The 18640-nt window shown below is 44.4% G+C and overlaps 1 protein-coding gene across 1 annotated transcript in view; it reads left to right on the top strand.

The window, feature by feature from the left end:
• Window positions 1–18640, top strand: part of PPM1H (protein phosphatase, Mg2+/Mn2+ dependent 1H) — a 257080-nt gene that overhangs the window by 108827 nt on the left and 129613 nt on the right. Inside the window, exon 3 of the mRNA XM_044228930.1 lies at window positions 14157–14501. Coding sequence (XP_044084865.1) covers window positions 14157–14501 — 345 coding nt within the window. The remainder of the gene's footprint in view (window positions 1–14156; window positions 14502–18640) is intronic.

Below are 18640 nucleotides of genomic sequence, written 5' to 3'. Positions count from 1 at the left end.
AAGTATCTGGTCATTTTAGCAATGAGGTAAAAAGACGGAAATACTAGCTGATTTCTCTGAGAAGGGAGAAGTTCACTCCTAAGGGCATCGTAGAGCCTTAGCATTAAGAAAAGAAGCTCTTGTACTCTAAGTTGTGTAGGTGAGAGATAGGACATTGTGGCAATAACCAGGATTTCCTCCCCATCCCCCCACCTGACTGCCTATTTAGAACAGATTGTTTCTGGCTTAAGACCGGACTGTGGATTCATGCATTCCAAGTCTCTTTCCTTAGGAGCACCCTTATGTTTTTTAATCTAGTCAAAACACATCAAAGTATGGGGTTTCTGTATCTGTTAGTTCAGTCTCTAATTACAATAACAGGAGATGGCTGTGTCCACATTGTGGCCAAGATCATCAGCAGGGGAGAGGAAAGCGGATTATCTTTCTCCTTAGAGGATAGGACAGTACTATGGGAATTCAAGGCAAGTAGGATCAAATTGGGGTGGGGAGAGGTGAAAGGGAAATGAGAAGGGGCTATTTCAACTCTTTGAATGGAAGATTTGCCATTTTTTCCCCTTGTTTTCTATAAAAAGGACTTGTTCACTGCTCCACCCCCAAGAGCATTAATGAAGGTTGCTGGTGGTTCCAGCCCTTCTGGAATATTTGACCCTCATTTGGCAGTCTGCTTCCTGCAGTGATGTCAGCTATGAAAAAAACAATGGGAGGAGCCTTTTCTTTTTCTCATTGTATGTATTACTCTGAATTTTCCTTCTAGCTAAGGACTTTGTTTTGTGCAAGTCAAGAAAACATAACCTTTTAATTTATCCCCTTGGATTTTCTGAAGCAGGACAGTAGTTTCTCTCAAAACTCTTCTCTCTTGGTTCTAGGGATTCAAACTCTTGCCAGTGATGAAGAAGGATGACTTTAGAACCAGGCCAATGTCAGAGTTCCCTCCTCAGTTGGTGTTGGTTTTCTCTGAAGACCGGGTTTAACCAAGATGTCCATAGTAGTTGGGAAGGCAACTTGAACTTGATTCCACAGTAGACTCTTCCCCACTACAGCACACCTTAAGGCTAAAGGAAAATAGATGATGCTAAGATGGAAACTTTTCCTTGTTTCACTGTAATTTGATTTCCCCACAGCTTTAGACGGGAAGAACATTGATAACCTCTTGAGAATTTTTCTTCTTCCTTTTTCTTAATATAATTCTCTGCATTCATGTGCCAGACACAATACTGATCTCAGTCCTTTCCCCAGTATTGATTCATTTAACCTGATAATATGTTCAGAAGTATGCACTATCATTATCTTTATTTTACTGATGAGGAAGTAGACACATAGAGCTGTAACGTGTGCAGCTTGGAGTCAACTGGTAGTCTGGTCTCTGGTGACATGCTGCCTCCTTATCCATTAACTGCTGGGAAATGTGGCAGAGAATCTTCTTGGAAAAGGCTGCAATAAAGGAATAACTCCTAATGATGTGTATAATTTCAGTATAATTTGATGCTAAATATTTTCTCATTTTTATTATGATTTCTCTTTTGATTTAGGAGTTGTTTTTTAAAGATTTTATTTATTTGAGAGAGGTGGGTAGGAGAGGCAATGGGAAAGGGAGAAGCAGACCTCCCCACTGAGCAGGGAACCCAGTGTGGGGCTTGATCCGAGGACCCTGGGATCATGATCTCAGTCGAAGGCAGACCCTTAACAGCTGACCCACCGAGGTGCCCCTGATTTAGGACTTATTGAGCAATTTCTCCTTTCAGTTCAGAAACTGGGTAACAGCTCTTACTGACTCAGCTGAAGAACAGAATGGAAATGAAATTGCTTATCCCCTTATTGTCCTTAAAGTCCATTTTTTCCTTGACAACTTATAGAAAAACTGTTGTTTGCATGAAACCATGGCAAGAAGAAGTCTTCTGATTGGATAATAATGTGTGTCTAAGTCTGAATCCTTGTGCTGCCACTTACTAGATGTTAGTTACCTTGTGCAAATGAGTTCCCCTCCCAGTCCCTCAGTTTCCTCATCTGTTACGTTCCAGATAATAGCTCCTATCTCATAGGGTTGTTTGAACTAAATGAGTTAAAAATATGAAAAGTGCTTAGAATACTACCTCACCTATAGTAGATGGAGTTCAAGTAATGTTATCTGTTGTTGTTCTAATAGCCGAGTCTGTAGCTGCATTTCAGTATTACTTCACATTACTTATGTTTTCACTATAAACTGTCTTTTTTTGCGGGGGGAAGGGTCAGAGGGAGAGATATAGAATCTCTGCCCAGTGCAGAGCCCGCCGTCACGACCCTGAGACCATGACCTGAGCTGAAAGCAAGAGTCAGATGCTCAACCAACTGGGCAACCGTGGCACCCCTTACTGTAACCTGGTTTAGGTGGAGTTTTTGATGTGTAAAATAATGGTTTGGGAACATTTGAGGTAATTTTTGAGTCTAAAATAAACAACACAACTTAGCCCAAACTGTCACAAACATATTCCTATCTCTCAGAAATTAATATTTATTTAATAATGTTTTTACAGTGGGACAGAATAAAAAAAAATAAGATGGGACAGAACGATTAAAATTTAAAAAGAAAAAGCAATTGTTGGTGAGGATGTGGAAAAAAAAAGAACCTTATGCATTGTCAGTGGGAATGAAAATTGGTGCAGTCACTGTGGAAAACAGTACAGGTTCCTCAAAAACTTTAAAAATAGAATTACCATATCCAATAATTCTCCTGGGTATTTACTCAAAGAAAATGAAATCCTGAATTTGAAAAGATGTAGGCATCCTTATGTTTATTGCAGTGTTATTTACAATAGCCAAGATATGGAAGCAGACCAGGATATGGAAGCATTGATAAGATGAATGGATAAAGTGGCCACCTGGGTGACTCAGTGAGTTAAGCCCCTGCTTCCGGCTCAGGTCATGATCTCAGGGTCCCGGGATCGAGCCCTGCATCAGGCTCCTTGCTCAGTGGGGAGCCTGCTCCCCCACTCACCCCCGCCCTCTGCCTGCCTCTCCATCTACTTGTGATCTCTCTCCCTGTCAAATAAATAAATAAAATCCTTAAAAATATATGAGTGGATAAAGAAGATGTAGTATGTATGTGTGTATATACACAAGTGAATATTACTCAGCCATAAAAAAGAATGAGATCTTGCCATTTACAACAACATAGATGAATCTGGAGGGTATAATGTTAAGTGAAATAAGTTAGAGCAAGACAACTATTCTATGATTTCACTCATATTTAATTTAAGAACCCAAACAAATGAACAAATAAAAAAGATGAAAAGACTCTTAAGTATAGAGAGCAAACTGGTGGTTGCCAGAAGGGAGGAGATTGGGGGGATGGGTAAAAGAGACAGAGGGGATCAAGAGTACCCTTGTCATGATGAGCACCAAGTGATGTAGAAAATTGTTGAATCACCATATTGTGCACCTGAAATGAATATAACACTGTATGTTAATTATACATGAATAAATTCTTTAATTAAAAAGTTTTTAAAAATAAAAATTTAACAAAGAGACTAAATTGCCATTTAATAACAAAAACCAAACTACTAGATGTGTCCTACATCTTACTGTTTCATAAAGTGGAAGGATTGAAACAAAGAAATCTGCATTTCATATCATCAGAACCTGAGGAAGCAGTCCTCATTTTTAAGTCTATGAAATTAAGCATTCTTTTCTACTGGGGAACAAAACATCTTAATAATTCAGACAAAAAGAGGTATGGTAAAAAACAGAGTATGCTACAAGGGCATGATGCCAAGTGCATAGCAATAGAGGGTGGGCCCTAGGGATGGCTTGCATGAAGTTACTCAAATTTCCTGCATCTGCTTGGTCATTGGCTTACCTTTCTCCCTTTGCTGTGTCACCCTGAGGATCAGAATTGGAGAGTTCAACCAAGCCCTGTGGATAAAACGCCTAAAACAGATCCTCTAGATTCTGACATCTTCATTGTGATGCCTTGAAAACTGGCCAGAAACTATGGCAGTCAAGCCATATAGTACCTGAGAGTGGGGAATCAGCAGAGTATGACAATTTTCTGATTGCCCAATGGGAAATAGTAATTCTTTTCCTTCGGCAGTGAGAAGGGAGGCAGGCAAAAACATCCTGTGCTCGTATGAATCCTGTAAAAACAACCATGGGATTTAACTCAAAGTGGGATTTCCACTTCCAGTGGAACTCTTTGTGGTACTCTTTTCATGTTACTGATTTTCATATTATTCATGTTATTTTCATGTTATTGATATGGCCCCTCCGTCTATTTCTAAATTCCAGAGCCATACAATGTAGGGAAGGGAAGATGAGTGTCAAATGAGCTGAGTCACTTGTATCTTCAGGGTAGATAGCTAAGAGGAGAACCCCTTATTTCCATAGAAAACTATTTCTAGAGTAGCAATCTCCATACCATGTGTATGAGTATGTACCCCCAACATATTTGCTCATTTAATGCTATATAACTATACTGGTACATATCATGTAATGTACATGGAGTAATTATAAAAATGTATTAATATTTAAAAAATAAAGGCAGTAAAGATGAAAAGTCAACGTTTTAAAATAACCGCTAACAGTCATATGATTTTTATCATCTGCCAGGCATTGTTCTAAATATTTTTCCCACAGTAACTGGTCTGTCTTACTAAGAGCAAAGACTTCATGTTCCCATTAGCTAATATCTCAAGGCAGAATCCATCATGAACAATAACAAGTATAATTCCATATTTCAGCGGTCTCTTTGAGCATTTCAGAGACTCTGGATTAGAACGATTATTGTTGTCAGATATGACTAGATTGTCAGTACTTGGGAGTAAGATGTGCTAGCTTGTGACATGTTCTCATTTGCTCGTGTTTTCTACCAGCAGTTTCTGTGCAGGGATTTAAAAAACAAAAACACAAAAAAACAAAAACAAAACAAAACAAAACAAAAAAAACAAAAAAAAAAAACCTGTTGCCCACGTTGGGAGGGACGATTTAGTTAAAAACTTGGTAACAGGTCGCACGGGCCGCTCAGCGGGGCTGGGCACACCCGGACCGGGCAGCGTCAGCGTCAGGCCCGCCGCCGAGCCGGCTGACTTCACACCACGGGAGGGCGCCGCTGTCAGTTTCTGTGAGGAAAACAGCAAAGCTTCATTTCTTCTCCGGCTTGAGGAGAAAAAACATGAAAGACTTGATCATGCTGCAGGAAGCACTGGCGGGTGGCTTATAAGTCCCCCTCAGCTTTGCGCGCTCTCTGGCGGCGGGCGGGGCACCGGAGGGGGGCCGGCACGCTGGGAGAGCTCCAGAGCGAGAGAGAACCAGGCGCCCTGGCCTCGTGACCCCAGAAAAAATGTGTCAAGCCTCATTCCTTGGTTTTCTTTGTTTCCTGCCTCACCTCTCAGCACTGCTGTCAGGCTCCACAGGAAATGTCTGAGGTTTTGTCTAGCATCTCCCCTTTTTTTGTCCGCACACCACAGGAGGGGCTTCCTCGCCGCCCCCCAGGGGGCCTCACCAAGGCTCTTGAGCCTGCGGGTTCCCCGGAGTTGAGGTGCACATCCTGTGGCTCCTTTTTTGACAGAACTGCAGTTGAGGCTACCGATTTCTGACCCCCTGGATTCGCTGTGCTCTCAGTGCCCCGGAAGCTGATGGGTGCGTCCGAAATTTTGTCAGTAGCCCGTTCCCTGGGTGCGTTTCTGTTGGGAGCAGGCTTAGTTTGTTGAAAGGCCCAAGGGGCCCTTCCCAGCCCAAACTCATTAATCTAAGTTCTGGCATTATAGATGAGTGTGAAAATGGGGAAAAGGGAATAAGCAAATATTTTTAAAAGTCAGTTTCTACAACTTCTGCAAAAGAGGGATGTAACGTCAGGCCCGCTTCAGAGAAATCCTGAAAGAGAGACGGTGTACTTGTAGCTCCCAGTTTGTCCCCTTCTGAAATCTTCCTTCATCCAGCTGCACCTGTATTCTTGAAAAGGGGTGGGGGAGTGTGTGTGTGTGTGTGTGTGTGTGCGCGCGCGCGTGTGTTCTCAGTTACATACAAGACTTTTTTTTTTTTTTTGGAGGGGGCAGTAAGTCAGGAAAAGGTCTGATACTGCTTTTCTTAAAGTGGAGTACCTGTTTAACTCCTGTTCATCGGGAGCAAAAACAAGGTAAACACTTGTTAAAACACAATACTAATTTTGAAATTGATTATGTCAAGAGCATGTTACTCTAAATTTGAGAGGGTTGACTTTTCAGGTGTAGAACTTTGCATCTGGGGCTGGTGCCCCAGCGACGTTTTTTGATACTACCAGAGATGAATGCGGGGCTACTGTCCGAAGTTTTGGTAATCAGCCAATGGCCCAGGATGTGTATGCAATTTCTAATAAGCAGCAAGGGAAAATGGTGCTGAAGTACTAAAGGCTACAGAGGGACAGAAGCCAGGGAGATAATGACACAAAGTTGTATGTACTGGGAAATTGGAAAGATCCCCTCCCTAACTTGGAATCTGAAGGACTGGGTTCAAATCCTGACATCACCCCATCGCAGGAGTCACTTAACAGTGCCCTGGTTAAATCCCTGGTGAAGTGAGATAATGATGCCCATTTTATGGTGGTGTGGGGGGGATTAAACATGGTAGGTGATCATCAGGCATCCTTAGAATTCAGACTTCTCAGAGGGGAAGTAATTTACGAAAAGAAACAACAGTAGCTGTACAGGAGCATCTGTGTGGCTCAGTCATTAAGCGTCCTGCTCAGCGGGAGGCCTGCTTCTCCCTCTCCCACTCCCCCTGCTTCTATTCCCTCTCACTCTGTGTGTGTGTGTGTGTGTGTGTGTGTGTGTCAAGGAAATAAATAAAATTATAAAAAAGAAAAAAAAGCTATATGGTGGAGGGACATGAGCACCCATCTGGCAGAGTCGAAAGTAAGGAGCTAAAGTGTGTCTTGGTCTCCCTGGTTACAGGAGCTCTTACTGTACCCTGCCTGCTCGTTGTTCCCCAGGCCATTTAATAGTGAGTATAAGTAATTACTGTTGTAAGGTTTTGTTGTTGTTGTTGTTCTTTTAGATGCTGGACACTTCTGCCTTCGGCTCCGGTCGTGGTCCTGGGGTTCTGGGATCGAGCCCCGCGGGCTCTCTGCTCAGCGGGGAGCCTGCTTTCTTTCCTCTCTCTCTCTGCCTGCCTCTCTGCCTGCTTGTGATCTCTGTCTGTCAAATAAATTTTAAAAATATTTTTTTAAAAGTATATGTACAATTAACCTTTTGGTGTGCAGTTTTATGTTTTCAACATATATGTAGATTCATATAATCATCATCAATCAGGATACAACATTCCCATCGCTGTAAATCACTTCCTCTTATTCTCTCTTTATGGTCCTACTCTTTCCCCCTCCCGTAACCCACAATTGTCTGAACATTTAATACATATTATCCACTCCTCTGGCACCCCACGCTCCCCCTGTCTAGCACACTTGTAGTTACCTATTCACGTTTTAGACTGTTAGCCTCAGGAGTTTGGGAACATGGTTTTTTCTTCCTCTCTCCTACCTCCCCAGTGCCCAGCATAAGCCTGGCACATAAGAGACTCTGAGACACGCATTAAATGAATGAATCCTTACTGTCTGTGTCCTAGTTTCATCTTGTTCTTTAAATAAGGAAACAGGTGAGAGGAGTTAAGAAATGTGCCCAAGATCACAGAGTAGTAAATTCCCAAACCCAGGGTGGTCTTGCTTTAAGGCCTGTGCTCTTTCTGTGCTAAGACATATCACAACAGATAGGATTTGTATTAACTCATCTGAAAGTGCATTACGTAAATGACCCAACTTTTAAAATCACTGGTGTGTTTGTTGGTATATTGTCACCGGTGATGAAGTTAGCCTTGTACTGTTAGAATATGTAAAACATGAAACCCTGTGTATTTACCATATAAACTCAGAGTGGTGTTCCCTGAGCTAATACCAAAGTGAGGAGGTATGCCTTCTAAAGTGACTAAGTGTGACGGGTGGGAGGTGGGTGTGTGTGGTGGGTAGGCAGAGGATGTTGAAAGGAGCCCTAGCCTTCGCTTCCCTCTTTGGGGCCTTTGCTTGACCCAAGCAGGTGGTGAACACAGCTCTCCCTCTTCCCATATGCATGCCTAGCCTTTTAGCCAGTGGTTCAAAGGATACAGCAATGCTGGATTGTACATGCATTCCAGCAGTGTACGGGAGCTGAAGAAAGGGTGTGGTTTTCAGCATATGCTCCAGAGAGATGGATACAGTGCATGTTTTGCTTTTTTTGTAATCTTCCTTGGGGAAAAAAAGTCTCCATAGCTTAGAAGGGAATAATGTGTGTGTTTTATTTTTTTATTTTTTAAATATTTTATTTATTTATTTGACAGGCAGAGATCACAAGTAGGCAGAGAGGCAGGCAGAGAGAGAGGAGGAAACAGGTTCCCCGCTGAGCAGAGAGCCCGATGTGGGGCTCGATCCCAGGACCCTGAGATCATGACCTGAGCCGAAGGCAGAGGATTGAACCACTGAGCCACCCAGGCGCCCCTAATGTGTGTGTTTTAAACTGGTCTTAGAGGCCCATAAGACTCAGCAAAGTCAGGTACAGAAAGAGAAGGCAGCATCTTGTCCCTTTGGTTTCCTTGGAGCACCTGTGAGATTCCCAGAGCCCTACATCTAGGCTGTCTTGATCAGGACCACTGACAAAGAGCATGATCTAGTAGCATCTAGATCATGTAGGACCCATAAGCCATGCGAGCACATAGGAGACCCAGGGCAGTAGGGAGTCACTGAAGGTTCTAGTCTATGCAATGATGAAATAGATGTGTGTTTGCAATTAAGTTGAACATTTGAGACACTTGAAAGCATCATGTTCATACTACTTGTGATCTTTCAGACCTCTCTTGCAGATTCACCCCTGACATTGATCAGGGCCCTTGATGTGGGTGTGACCTTTAGGAATTGTTCTTTCCTCAAGGTTCTCAGATCAGACTTTATACATCAAACCATACATTCCTACCTGATGACATTTGATGGCATTGTTTTGAATAGAGAAGGGGGTGAGGGAGAAGGGGGTCCTTGTATCTTTTTCAAAATAAATGTATGGCGCGTCCTGTTTGATCATGCCACTTTCAAAAGTAGATTTGAATTCTTTGTTATGATCCTGGTTCCATTTCTTTTTTTTTTAGATTTTATTTATTTATTTGAGAGAGAGAGACAGTGAGAGAGAACATGAGCAAGGAGAAGGTCAGAGGGAGAAGCAGACTCCCCATGGAGCTGGGAGCCTGATGTGGGACTCGATCCCGGGACTCCAGGATCACGCCCTGAGCCGGAGGCAGTCGTCCAACCAACTGCGCCACCCAGGCGTCCCGATCCTGGTTCCATTTCAAACACCTTGCAGCCCATTCCAGCCTTATACTGCTCTTTGAAGTGTCTTGTGAATCCTTTAGTCTCCTCTCTAGGTCCATCGATCCCGACCTAGGCCATCTTTGCCTCAGGACAGTTCCCTGTGAGCCTCCTAAAATCTAGTGTTTTCTTCTTGCAGCACATCGCAGAATGCCATGGGATTGGCACCCCTTAAGCCTGCTGCCACCTTGTTCTTCCACATAGAGGCATTTCACATTGAAGCTCCTTGGTCTGCCTTGACTCCAGAATCTCCCTCCAGCCTTAGCCCTCAAGGCTGGTCTTAATGAGGCCACTGTCCACATAGGCCATATAAAGTCCCCTTTACACCTGCACTGCCTGTTAGTTGCTCCCTTTTTCCAGAATAGTCTTTCAGTCGATCATCGCCCAAGCAGGTGACCAGACAGACATGCACAATTTGATGAGTGCTGCTGTAAGGGTGGGCTCAGGATGCAGTGGGAGCTCCCAGAAGGAGGTGAAATTTAAGATGTGTACTAAGACATAGGTGGGGGCGGTGGGGAGAGGCAAAGGATGGGGGTGGTTTGCGATGAGCTACAAGTGCCATAGTTTGGTGGGTGAGATTTGGAGTGACAGAATGTGGGGAGACCATCAGAGACTACATCAGAAAACTGGCTCAAAGACTGGAGCCAGCCTACGAAGGAGGAGGTTAGGCTGGCCAAAGAAATATGGTCAGATTTGGGATTTTAGGAAAAAAATCACTCTGGTTATAACTCGGGATGCAGAAAGGAGAAGCAGATCCAAGAGGCATGTGTACAGGAGAGCAAGCATTCCCTTCAGGAGCAGGCGGAGTGTGTGTGAGGGTATTCAGCTAGGCAAGGGGCTGATGGCTCAGAGCGTGGAGCCTGCTCCCAGCTGCATCCCTTACTAGGTGGTGATCTTGAACAGCGAGACTCTCTGTCCCTCCTTTTCCACCTCTATAAATTGGGAATAATTGCCACACATCATAGGGTGGCTACTCCCAGGATGGGTTGTGGTAGGATTAAATGTGCTAATATTGATAAAGCATTTAGAATACTGCCGGCTGTGTAAGGTTTATTACATGACGGGAAGGGTGCTGTGGCCCCATAACTCCATGTTTCTGTGACCTGATGGTCTCTTAGGCATCAAGAGCTAAGTTGGCATCTAGAGCATGTGGGAGAGGGCTCACTTGGTGGCTGTAGTTTCCCAAATAATTGATCTCTCACTTGAAGTTCTGTGCCACAGAAGGACACTGAAGATTTTGAAGTCTCTTGATGAATTTGGTTTTACCTAGTTCAAAAGCTTTCAAAAATTGTCCTCTGCAGTTGATTCCTTTTGTCCAAAGTCTTCGGCAAACCCCTGATGTTTGTAACCGATGCATCTGTGCTGCTCTGGTTGAAATAACCGTCAGCGGGACTTATCCTTTAAACGCCCACTTCCTCTTTCCTAAGTGGTACAGTTTGGAAACACGAAACACAGTTTGGACCCTGCTGTTCTGGTCAGTTCAGGGCATTGTGAGTGACTCCTCCAAGGTCACACAGAGAATGGCAGATTTAAGACTAGGATGAGGGTCTCCGGAACTGCTTGGTTCTGGAACTGCTTGAACCCCCTTCTGTTAGTACAGGAGTTCTCAATTTGGGGAGCACTTCAGAATCCCCTGGGGAGCTTAAATAAATGATCAGTGGTAGGGCTCCACCTTCAGAGAAACAATTGGGCTGGGAGTGAACCGTGTATCCGACAGTGCTGGATTTATTCAGTCTCTAGTTAGAAACAAACTTTCTTTGTCGAAAAACTGTCTTACAAGTTTTCACTGTGAAAATGGTTAATTGCATTTTAAAGGTTAGCTATGCCAGCATTTCTAGCCCTGCTGTGCTAAGGTGTTCTCCGAAGCAGGGTGTTGCCCTTCTCCGCCCTGCTTCAGAAGTCCCCCAGTCGGGTTTTTCTCTTGACTGCTTAAAAATTGCCCAGATAGTTCAACAGCGGGTTGTTACCGCAGTGCCTTCAGAATGCTTTGCCTTGTTGAAGGAAATGGTTGGATTACTCATCAGAAAAATGTCAGAGTTGCTTTTTAAAAAAATATAGTGGCATTGCATTGCCATGTGCCTTATTTCATGGGGTCTGATCTTCTTTGAATCAAATCATGATTCTAGAAACATGATACTTTAGGTGTAACAGAATCTGAGTCATGGACACAGCTGGTCCTATTTTGCCCCTCACTGGCCCTGCTTACAGCTTCCTTAACAGTGTTTGCTGGGTTTTCATTTAAATGGGGTGCAGAAGGACTGTGTGGGCAGTTTTTACTCAGGCAGCGTTGGGACTTTTGGGGAATTAGATGTGATAAGCAAAAAATCCCTTTCTTTTGCTGCTTTTCCCTAGTTGTGAGGGTGTAATATGGCAATATGTATTTTACTAATGCAGCAAGTAACAAGGGCTCGTGGTGAGTGTAGTAACTCCGACCCTTGTGAAGTAATAATGAGCATAAACAATAATTCAGGCTGTGTAGAATGACAGTCATTGTTTCTCTTGGTGACCAGGTCATAGGAATTGCTAATCCTGTGATGCTTCATTGCCTCGCATTCATAAAAAGAGGAAATGCTAAATTTCATAGGTTGGTGAAAATAAAGATTCACTGAATTCTATCCACAGATGCCCTACAATAAGAACTTTTTCCAGGGGTTTCAGTTTTATTCCTGGTTGATAGCCACTTCTACCTATTTTCATTCTTCTTCTGTGTGCTCTTGCATTCCTTATCTCTCACTCCTCCTTCCCGCCCTGCATGCCCCAGGTCCCAGAATACTAGATAAACATGCACCTCCTTTCATCTCCTGTCTCCAGGTCTTGTTACAGAAACTGGCAGCAGCGGCTTATCAAAATGTCATGAAGCCCGCAGACAGGGAGCCCAGAAGGCAGGCTGTTGAGGGCCCGTGTGGCATCCCAAGCAAGACACCAAGGTCCCTGGCTCCTTCAGATCTCCTGTCCCACTACCTCCAACAGCAGGTTTCAGCCGGTTTTGCAAGAGGGTTACTCCCTCCAGGTGTTGCTTCTGTGACGCAGGAAGGAAGAGGAGACGGGTCAAGGGCAAAGGCCAGGCCACTTGAGCTTTCCTTTCATCAGGAAAAGAATAGCTTTCCTGGAAGTTCCACCCAAGAGTGGAGACTAGATAAGCAAGTACCACAGTCAGCCGCACAGCCCAAGCCTCCTGGTATTTTCCTCAACCCGCTGCTCTATCAGCTCTCATTCCCGCCCAGTTGTTCTTGTCCTATCTTCAGGGCCCAGCTTCTTCCCCCGCCTTCCCCCCGTGACATGGATCAATACTTCTTGATTATTGAACTTTCGGAGTTTAGCAGAAGCATTGGACTCTTCTACAGTAGCTTCTCATGTTGGTGAAGAGCTAAAGCTCGGAAAGTGACTGAGGTGAAACCACACTGTAATGGCAGTGATCGCAGTCACACACAAGGGAGACTCCTTATCTATCTCCTTAAGAGGCTTAACCCACTGAGCCACCCAGGTGCCCCCAGCAAGTTTTTTTTATCCCCTGTCCACTTTGCACCTGTCACGTAGGGAATGCACAGTATTTGTTGACTAAAAATCGATTTTTTTTCTCAGCACGTGGCACAGAATTAAAAGTGAAATTTAAAAGGCACAAATGGAGCAGTGGCATATGTCACCATAACTATATGGTATCTTCCGGCATCATTCTAAGATAGACCGAAAGAACTTTATTTAATAGCGTTAGCTAGAAAAGGATTTGATATTTATTGCTGTGGGGGTGTATACGCTAGTAGTTAGATGTTATATACACCCTACCTGTTTAATTACCAATGCATCTTACCTATTCAGTAAAGTAATTAATGCATTTAAGCTTTTTTTCCCTATAGCTAAGATCTTAGGCATGTGTAATTCAGACATGGTTTTTAAATACATTCATTTGAAATAGTCTAGAAATAACTCCAAGACGAAATCCATGGTAAGTGAGGGAATGTGGGAATGTGTAGCTTTAGGATAGGAAGAGGAAGAAACAAAGATGTTGGGTACCAGCTGGGAAACTGAGGGAGGCAGGAAATAAGAGAAGGAGATTAGAATTGGCTGTATCTTAGACTGGGTGTCTAAGGGGAGAACATGTTCTAAAAATATAGGATGTAGATCAAAGAGGATGGGGCAGGTATCTGAGAGAGAAAAAAGGCTCGAAAGGGGGGAAAATGGGTCTACTGATTTCCTCTTGAAGAATCTGCAAAAAAGAGCTTGACTTCCTCCAAAGACTCCAGGCCAAGCCTGCTCTGGGGTTGCAGAGGGCAATGAGGACTTAGGGGTTAAAGCTGGACTCCTAAAGACTTGCCTGCTGGCATGGAGTTTGACATCAAACATCCGTACATCGGGGCGCCTGGGTGGCTCAGTAGGTTAAAGCCTCTGCCTTCTGCTAGGTCATGATCCCAGGGTGCTGGGATCAAGCCCCGAATGGGGCTCTCTGCTCATCAGGGAGCCTGCTTCCTCCTCTCTCTCTCTCTGACTGCCTCTCTGCCTGCTTGTGATCTCTGTCTGTCAAATAAATAAATAAAATCTTAAAAACAAACAAACACATCAAATCGAGGTGGATCTTGCCACAAAGTAGTTGCTGAGCTTGCTTGGTAATTTGGGCTCCTCCTGCAGGCAGAGAAGCAAGGACCACTCCATCCCCCGGGGGGTGATCACAGCAGTGACAAATCCCTGAGCCTTTTTGCCGGGTTTTGACCCCCACTGTTTGCCAACCAAAGACAGATCAGAAGTGGATGCGCTGAGCGCCCCGCCTCGCTGCATCAGTGTGACCCTGGGGCCCTGACCACCGAGGTTCTCACTCCCTGTCGCATCCCTCCCCCAGGAATCAGAAGGCGTTTCCTGCCACTACTGGTCGCTGTTTGACGGTCACGCAGGGTCCGGGGCCGCGGTGGTGGCCTCCCGCCTGCTGCAGCACCATGTCACGGAGCAGCTGCAGGACATCGTGGAGATTCTCAAGAACTCTGCTGTCCTGCCGCCCACCTGCCTGGGCGAGGAGCCGGAGAACACGCCCGCACACAGCCGGACTCTGACCCGCGCAGCCTCGCTCCGCGGAGGCGTGGGGGCGCCGGGCTCCCCCAGCACCCCGCCCACGCGCTTCTTCACCGAGAAGAAAATCCCGCATGAGTGCCTGGTCATCGGGGCTCTGGAAAGTGCGTTTAAGGAAATGGTAGGTGTCGCGGAAGGGTCCAGGGGTCTGGGTGGAGGCCCTCGCTTAAGCCAAATCTATGCTTCTTCTAGAAGGTTCCCTGGAAGGGCGTGTTTCTGACCATGTGGCTCCGCATGGGTCTCCCTTTGATAACAGGCCTCCACTCTTAGGAGAGGGTGGCAGAAAGAGTTCCTGGCATGGCATGCTGGCAAAAATTAAGATGAAAGGGAGGGATAGAGTATGACGTAACAGGCTTTTTAAAGGTAAGCATTATGGCTTCTCTTTCTGCAGACTCATTGATGCCAACTGGTACAATTCCACTTAACTGAAACGCGAGCGTCCTTGCCATCTGTCTGACACATGTGTATGAATTCCAGGTGTTTGGGGGAAATGGCGCTTTAGTCAAGTGCTCAGAAGTACCTTTCCCATACAGAACTGATCCAAGAACAGCTATTGTGACCGTGATTGGCCATGTAGTTCTCAGTGCTTTAAAAAAAACAAACAAACAACAAAAACGTACCTGCTGGAGGAGAATCAAGGGGCTAATATCCCAGATCACCAGCTTTACTGGGGAACATGGATTTATTTGTGTGTTTAAATGCAGATGTGTCTTATCAAAGAATTCAGCCTCCTTCCCTCTCAGGCTCAGTCCAGAGAACACACATAGGGAGGGAGTGCAGCTGCTTTCATGGTGTCCCCTGACCCTCCTCCTGGAGAGGGACCACCCACTGGAGCACCCCCTTCCCTCTCTGAGCTCACTTTCTACTGATGCCGTTACTTTGGTTCCAGAGATTTTTCTTTCCTGAGCAACAGCCTGTATGCAGGTAATAGAGAAGAAGTATTTAAAGATGTCATAATGATATGAGTAAAGTGAGTGTGCTGTATTGTTCTTAAAACCTGGAGACTCGGTACTTGGGGGGCTCAGTCAGTGAAGTGTCTGCCTTTGCTGGGGTCCTGATCCCAGGGCCGTGGGTTGGAGCCTCATTCCGGCTCCCTGATCAACAGGGAGTCTGCTTCTTCCTCTACCCCTCCCACTGCTGCTCTTGATCTTTCTCTCTTTTTCAAGTAAATAAATAAAATCTTAACAGCCGGAACAACAACAAAACCCTGGGCATTCAGAAGTGATGACAAACTGTTGTTAAATGAAGCACCAACAGCTGGGAGCACCTCCCCAGAATGGAGTGTACACAGAGTGCGCATTCCACGATTAGGCTGCGTGCTAAGGAGAAAAAATAATGTTGCACAGCGCCTTGCCATCTGATTTGTTTCTAAGGCAAAATAGTTCATATGTTCACACCTGGTATTTGCATCCTATCCTCACTTTTATGCATCCCCTCTTGGGTCACTGTGTTCCCTTGTCATATAAATATTTACCCTTTGATTAGCAGGTGACTTAAAATGCACCTGTCTCTCAGGAGTGTCTGGTAGCCTTCAATCCCAAGAAGATCACCAGGAAGCTGGAGAAGATTCTTTAAGAAAAAAGGAATCAAGGTAGTAAAGTTGACTCCTATTCAGGCTTCATATAAAATCTCATTCCCCAGCTGTCACAGAAGCTCTGATGGGAATAAGTGTTTCTCGACACTGATGTTCAGAATGCTAAATATTTAATTGAGGTAAAAATGTGACAGTAGGCTGTTCTCTTAATGGGAGGAAAAAATCAGCTGACGCGACAGAAGTGAAAAACAAAAGAAACTTTGGGTTTCTCATTTCCTTCTGTAATTGCTTATGCCCTTAGACATCTTTTACTTGAATCTGCTGTATTCTCAGATCTATCCACTAGAGGCCAATGTCACCTTGAGGCAGGCCTCTACAGTGGTCTCTGGCTGTTTCTGCCCATTAATGGCTAAGGGTTACTAGCAACCACTATACTTGAAGTGAGAGGCTTATTCAGAAAAATGCTTAGTAAAGGGCCTTATTCTTGTCTTTTTAAAATTTTTCTGGCTTTTAACTGGTTGGTTCATGACCTGGAATTTTTACCTTAGAGACTTAGCCAGCAAAAAGATCATTTCACTTGCCCATGTAATTCATTCAACCAATAAATATTTGATTAGAATTAACTGTGCCAGGCCTAATTGGGAAAAGAGCATTGAACAAACTAGGCAAAAACGAGTATTAACAAGTAAAATATAAGTGGAAGGGACGTTGAGTGAAGAAATGCAGGATGAAGTAGGCGTCCAGTAAAGACAGGAAGGGAAGTGTTCCCTTGGGAAAGTGATGCTGGGTGGAGGGGGGGGGGATTATTTAGGAAAAAAAAGCATCAAGGTAGTAAAATTGACTACTACTCAGGCTTTGTATAAAATCTCATTCCCCAGCTGTCATAGAAGCTCTAATGGGAAAAAGTGTTTCTTGACCCTGATGTTCAGAATGCTAAATATTTAATCTAGATAAAAATGAGGTAATAAAAACAAAAATTGAGTTAAAAATGAAGCAGACAAAACACAGGAGGCCATTTACATGGACAACTACATCAGAGAACCCAGATGGGCCTAAGGCCACAAGCCGGTGTCAAAGGTAGGAATGATGGATGGAAGGTGAATGGGAGAGGTGGTCTGGAAGGACCTGGTGTGCTGTATTATGAATTTTTGGCTTTAAGCCATATCTCATCTCCAGTTCATTCCAGCCTGCAGCTGCTTCTTCACACTCAAGTTTTTCCCAGATCGTCTCTCTAGCCACCAACATGCCGGAGGCCTACCTAGGCATTGCTTGGCCTTATTAAATGACAATATTTGTCATTGGTTTTCATGGTGCTTGCTAGGGTGGCCCTACTGTCTGTCCTCCTAGGGACTGAACTGGTCAGTGCCTTTTGGCCCAGAGCAATTATTAATATACTGTCCCCTTTTATTCTCAAAAGTGTCCCTGTTTGGATGATGTCTTATTATAGAAAGAGGCCGTTGTTTTTCCTTTGCTTCATGGGGGACTTCAGGAAAAACCTACTCAGTGTCACAGAAATGTGCCCAACTTAAACATTAAGTTACTGGCAGTGAGCTTTACAACCCATAACACAGAAATTACACAGCGTACCTTCAACTTAATGGCCCGAAAGGCCATTGCCGGCTCATAGAAGATACTCTTTCTTTACTCCCCTCTGCAGTATGATATTTTTGAGAGTCAGTGTTTGAAGGCAAACTTTGGTTTTTTGAAATGCCCAACTTGCAGCTGATTTCCTTACCTTTTTGGCCTGGTCTTGCTCGTTTCTCCTTGGCCCTTTCAGAGTGGGGCACGTTTGGAATTTCTTGGGCATTTCTAAATTTTTTCCTCACAGGAGCCAACCACTTTCTAGCTTTCCTCTTTCTAGGTGTTCTTTACATATTGCTGTTCAGACACTCCTGAGAGACAGGTTCTGTGCTGTTCTGATTCTCTGTAGTAGGAGAAACTCAGTATTAAATAAGATGCCGTTATTTTCAGTTTTGTGGCTTTTTTACTTTCTCTCGTACTTTTCATCCCTGAAAATTGCCCAAGCCCAGCTCCTAAGCCTCCAGTTTGCCTCACTGATGACATCTTTGCAGCTACCCTTCCTCAGACTCAGAAGTCACTTACAGTATCTTTAAAGACAAAGCTCGCCCTTCACTTGGGTTTTTGCTTTATGAACAGCAGCTTAGCAATGTAGAGTCATAGGTCTTTGGCTGTCCCTCTGCAGTGTCCTTAATCACTAGTATTTATTGAGGCTCTGTTTTATAGCTAGCATTCTCCTAGATACCATGGGGTCTGGAAATAAAAGGTTAGATTTTATGTCCGGGGGCATTTGGAGTCACACGTTTTATGCATATTCATTTATTTTGATATTCTGACGTGAAGCAAGGTGGTGAAATGCAGATACCTATCTGAAAGGAAGGATTGGTTAAAAAGACTTAGAAACACCACGCCAGAAGAAGGAACATTGATTTCCAGGAAAAAGTAGGTACTTGTCGCAAAATATAGACTACCAGCAGTGGAGAAAACGCTTTGAACCAGTGGAGATGAGAGAAGTTTCATCAAATACTGTGAGCTGCTTTGAGGTCACTGCTTTTCCTTTCCTCTTTGATCCTCCAGTTGCCTGCCCGCAGCGTGTGGCTTGTGGTGGAGGTGACCTCTGACCCCCGGCCTCTGATCCTTCCTGTGCTTTCCCTCGGAGGCACGTTTGCCCTTGGGCCCCCTTTATTACATCTCATCTTGCATCTTAC

This window comes from Neovison vison, chromosome 12 (assembly GCF_020171115.1).
Source record: "Neovison vison isolate M4711 chromosome 12, ASM_NN_V1, whole genome shotgun sequence".
Taxonomy (NCBI): Eukaryota; Metazoa; Chordata; class Mammalia; order Carnivora; family Mustelidae; genus Neogale; species Neogale vison.
Note: the sequence above shows the minus strand (reverse complement) of the source record. Positions and strands in the feature narration are given on the sequence as shown.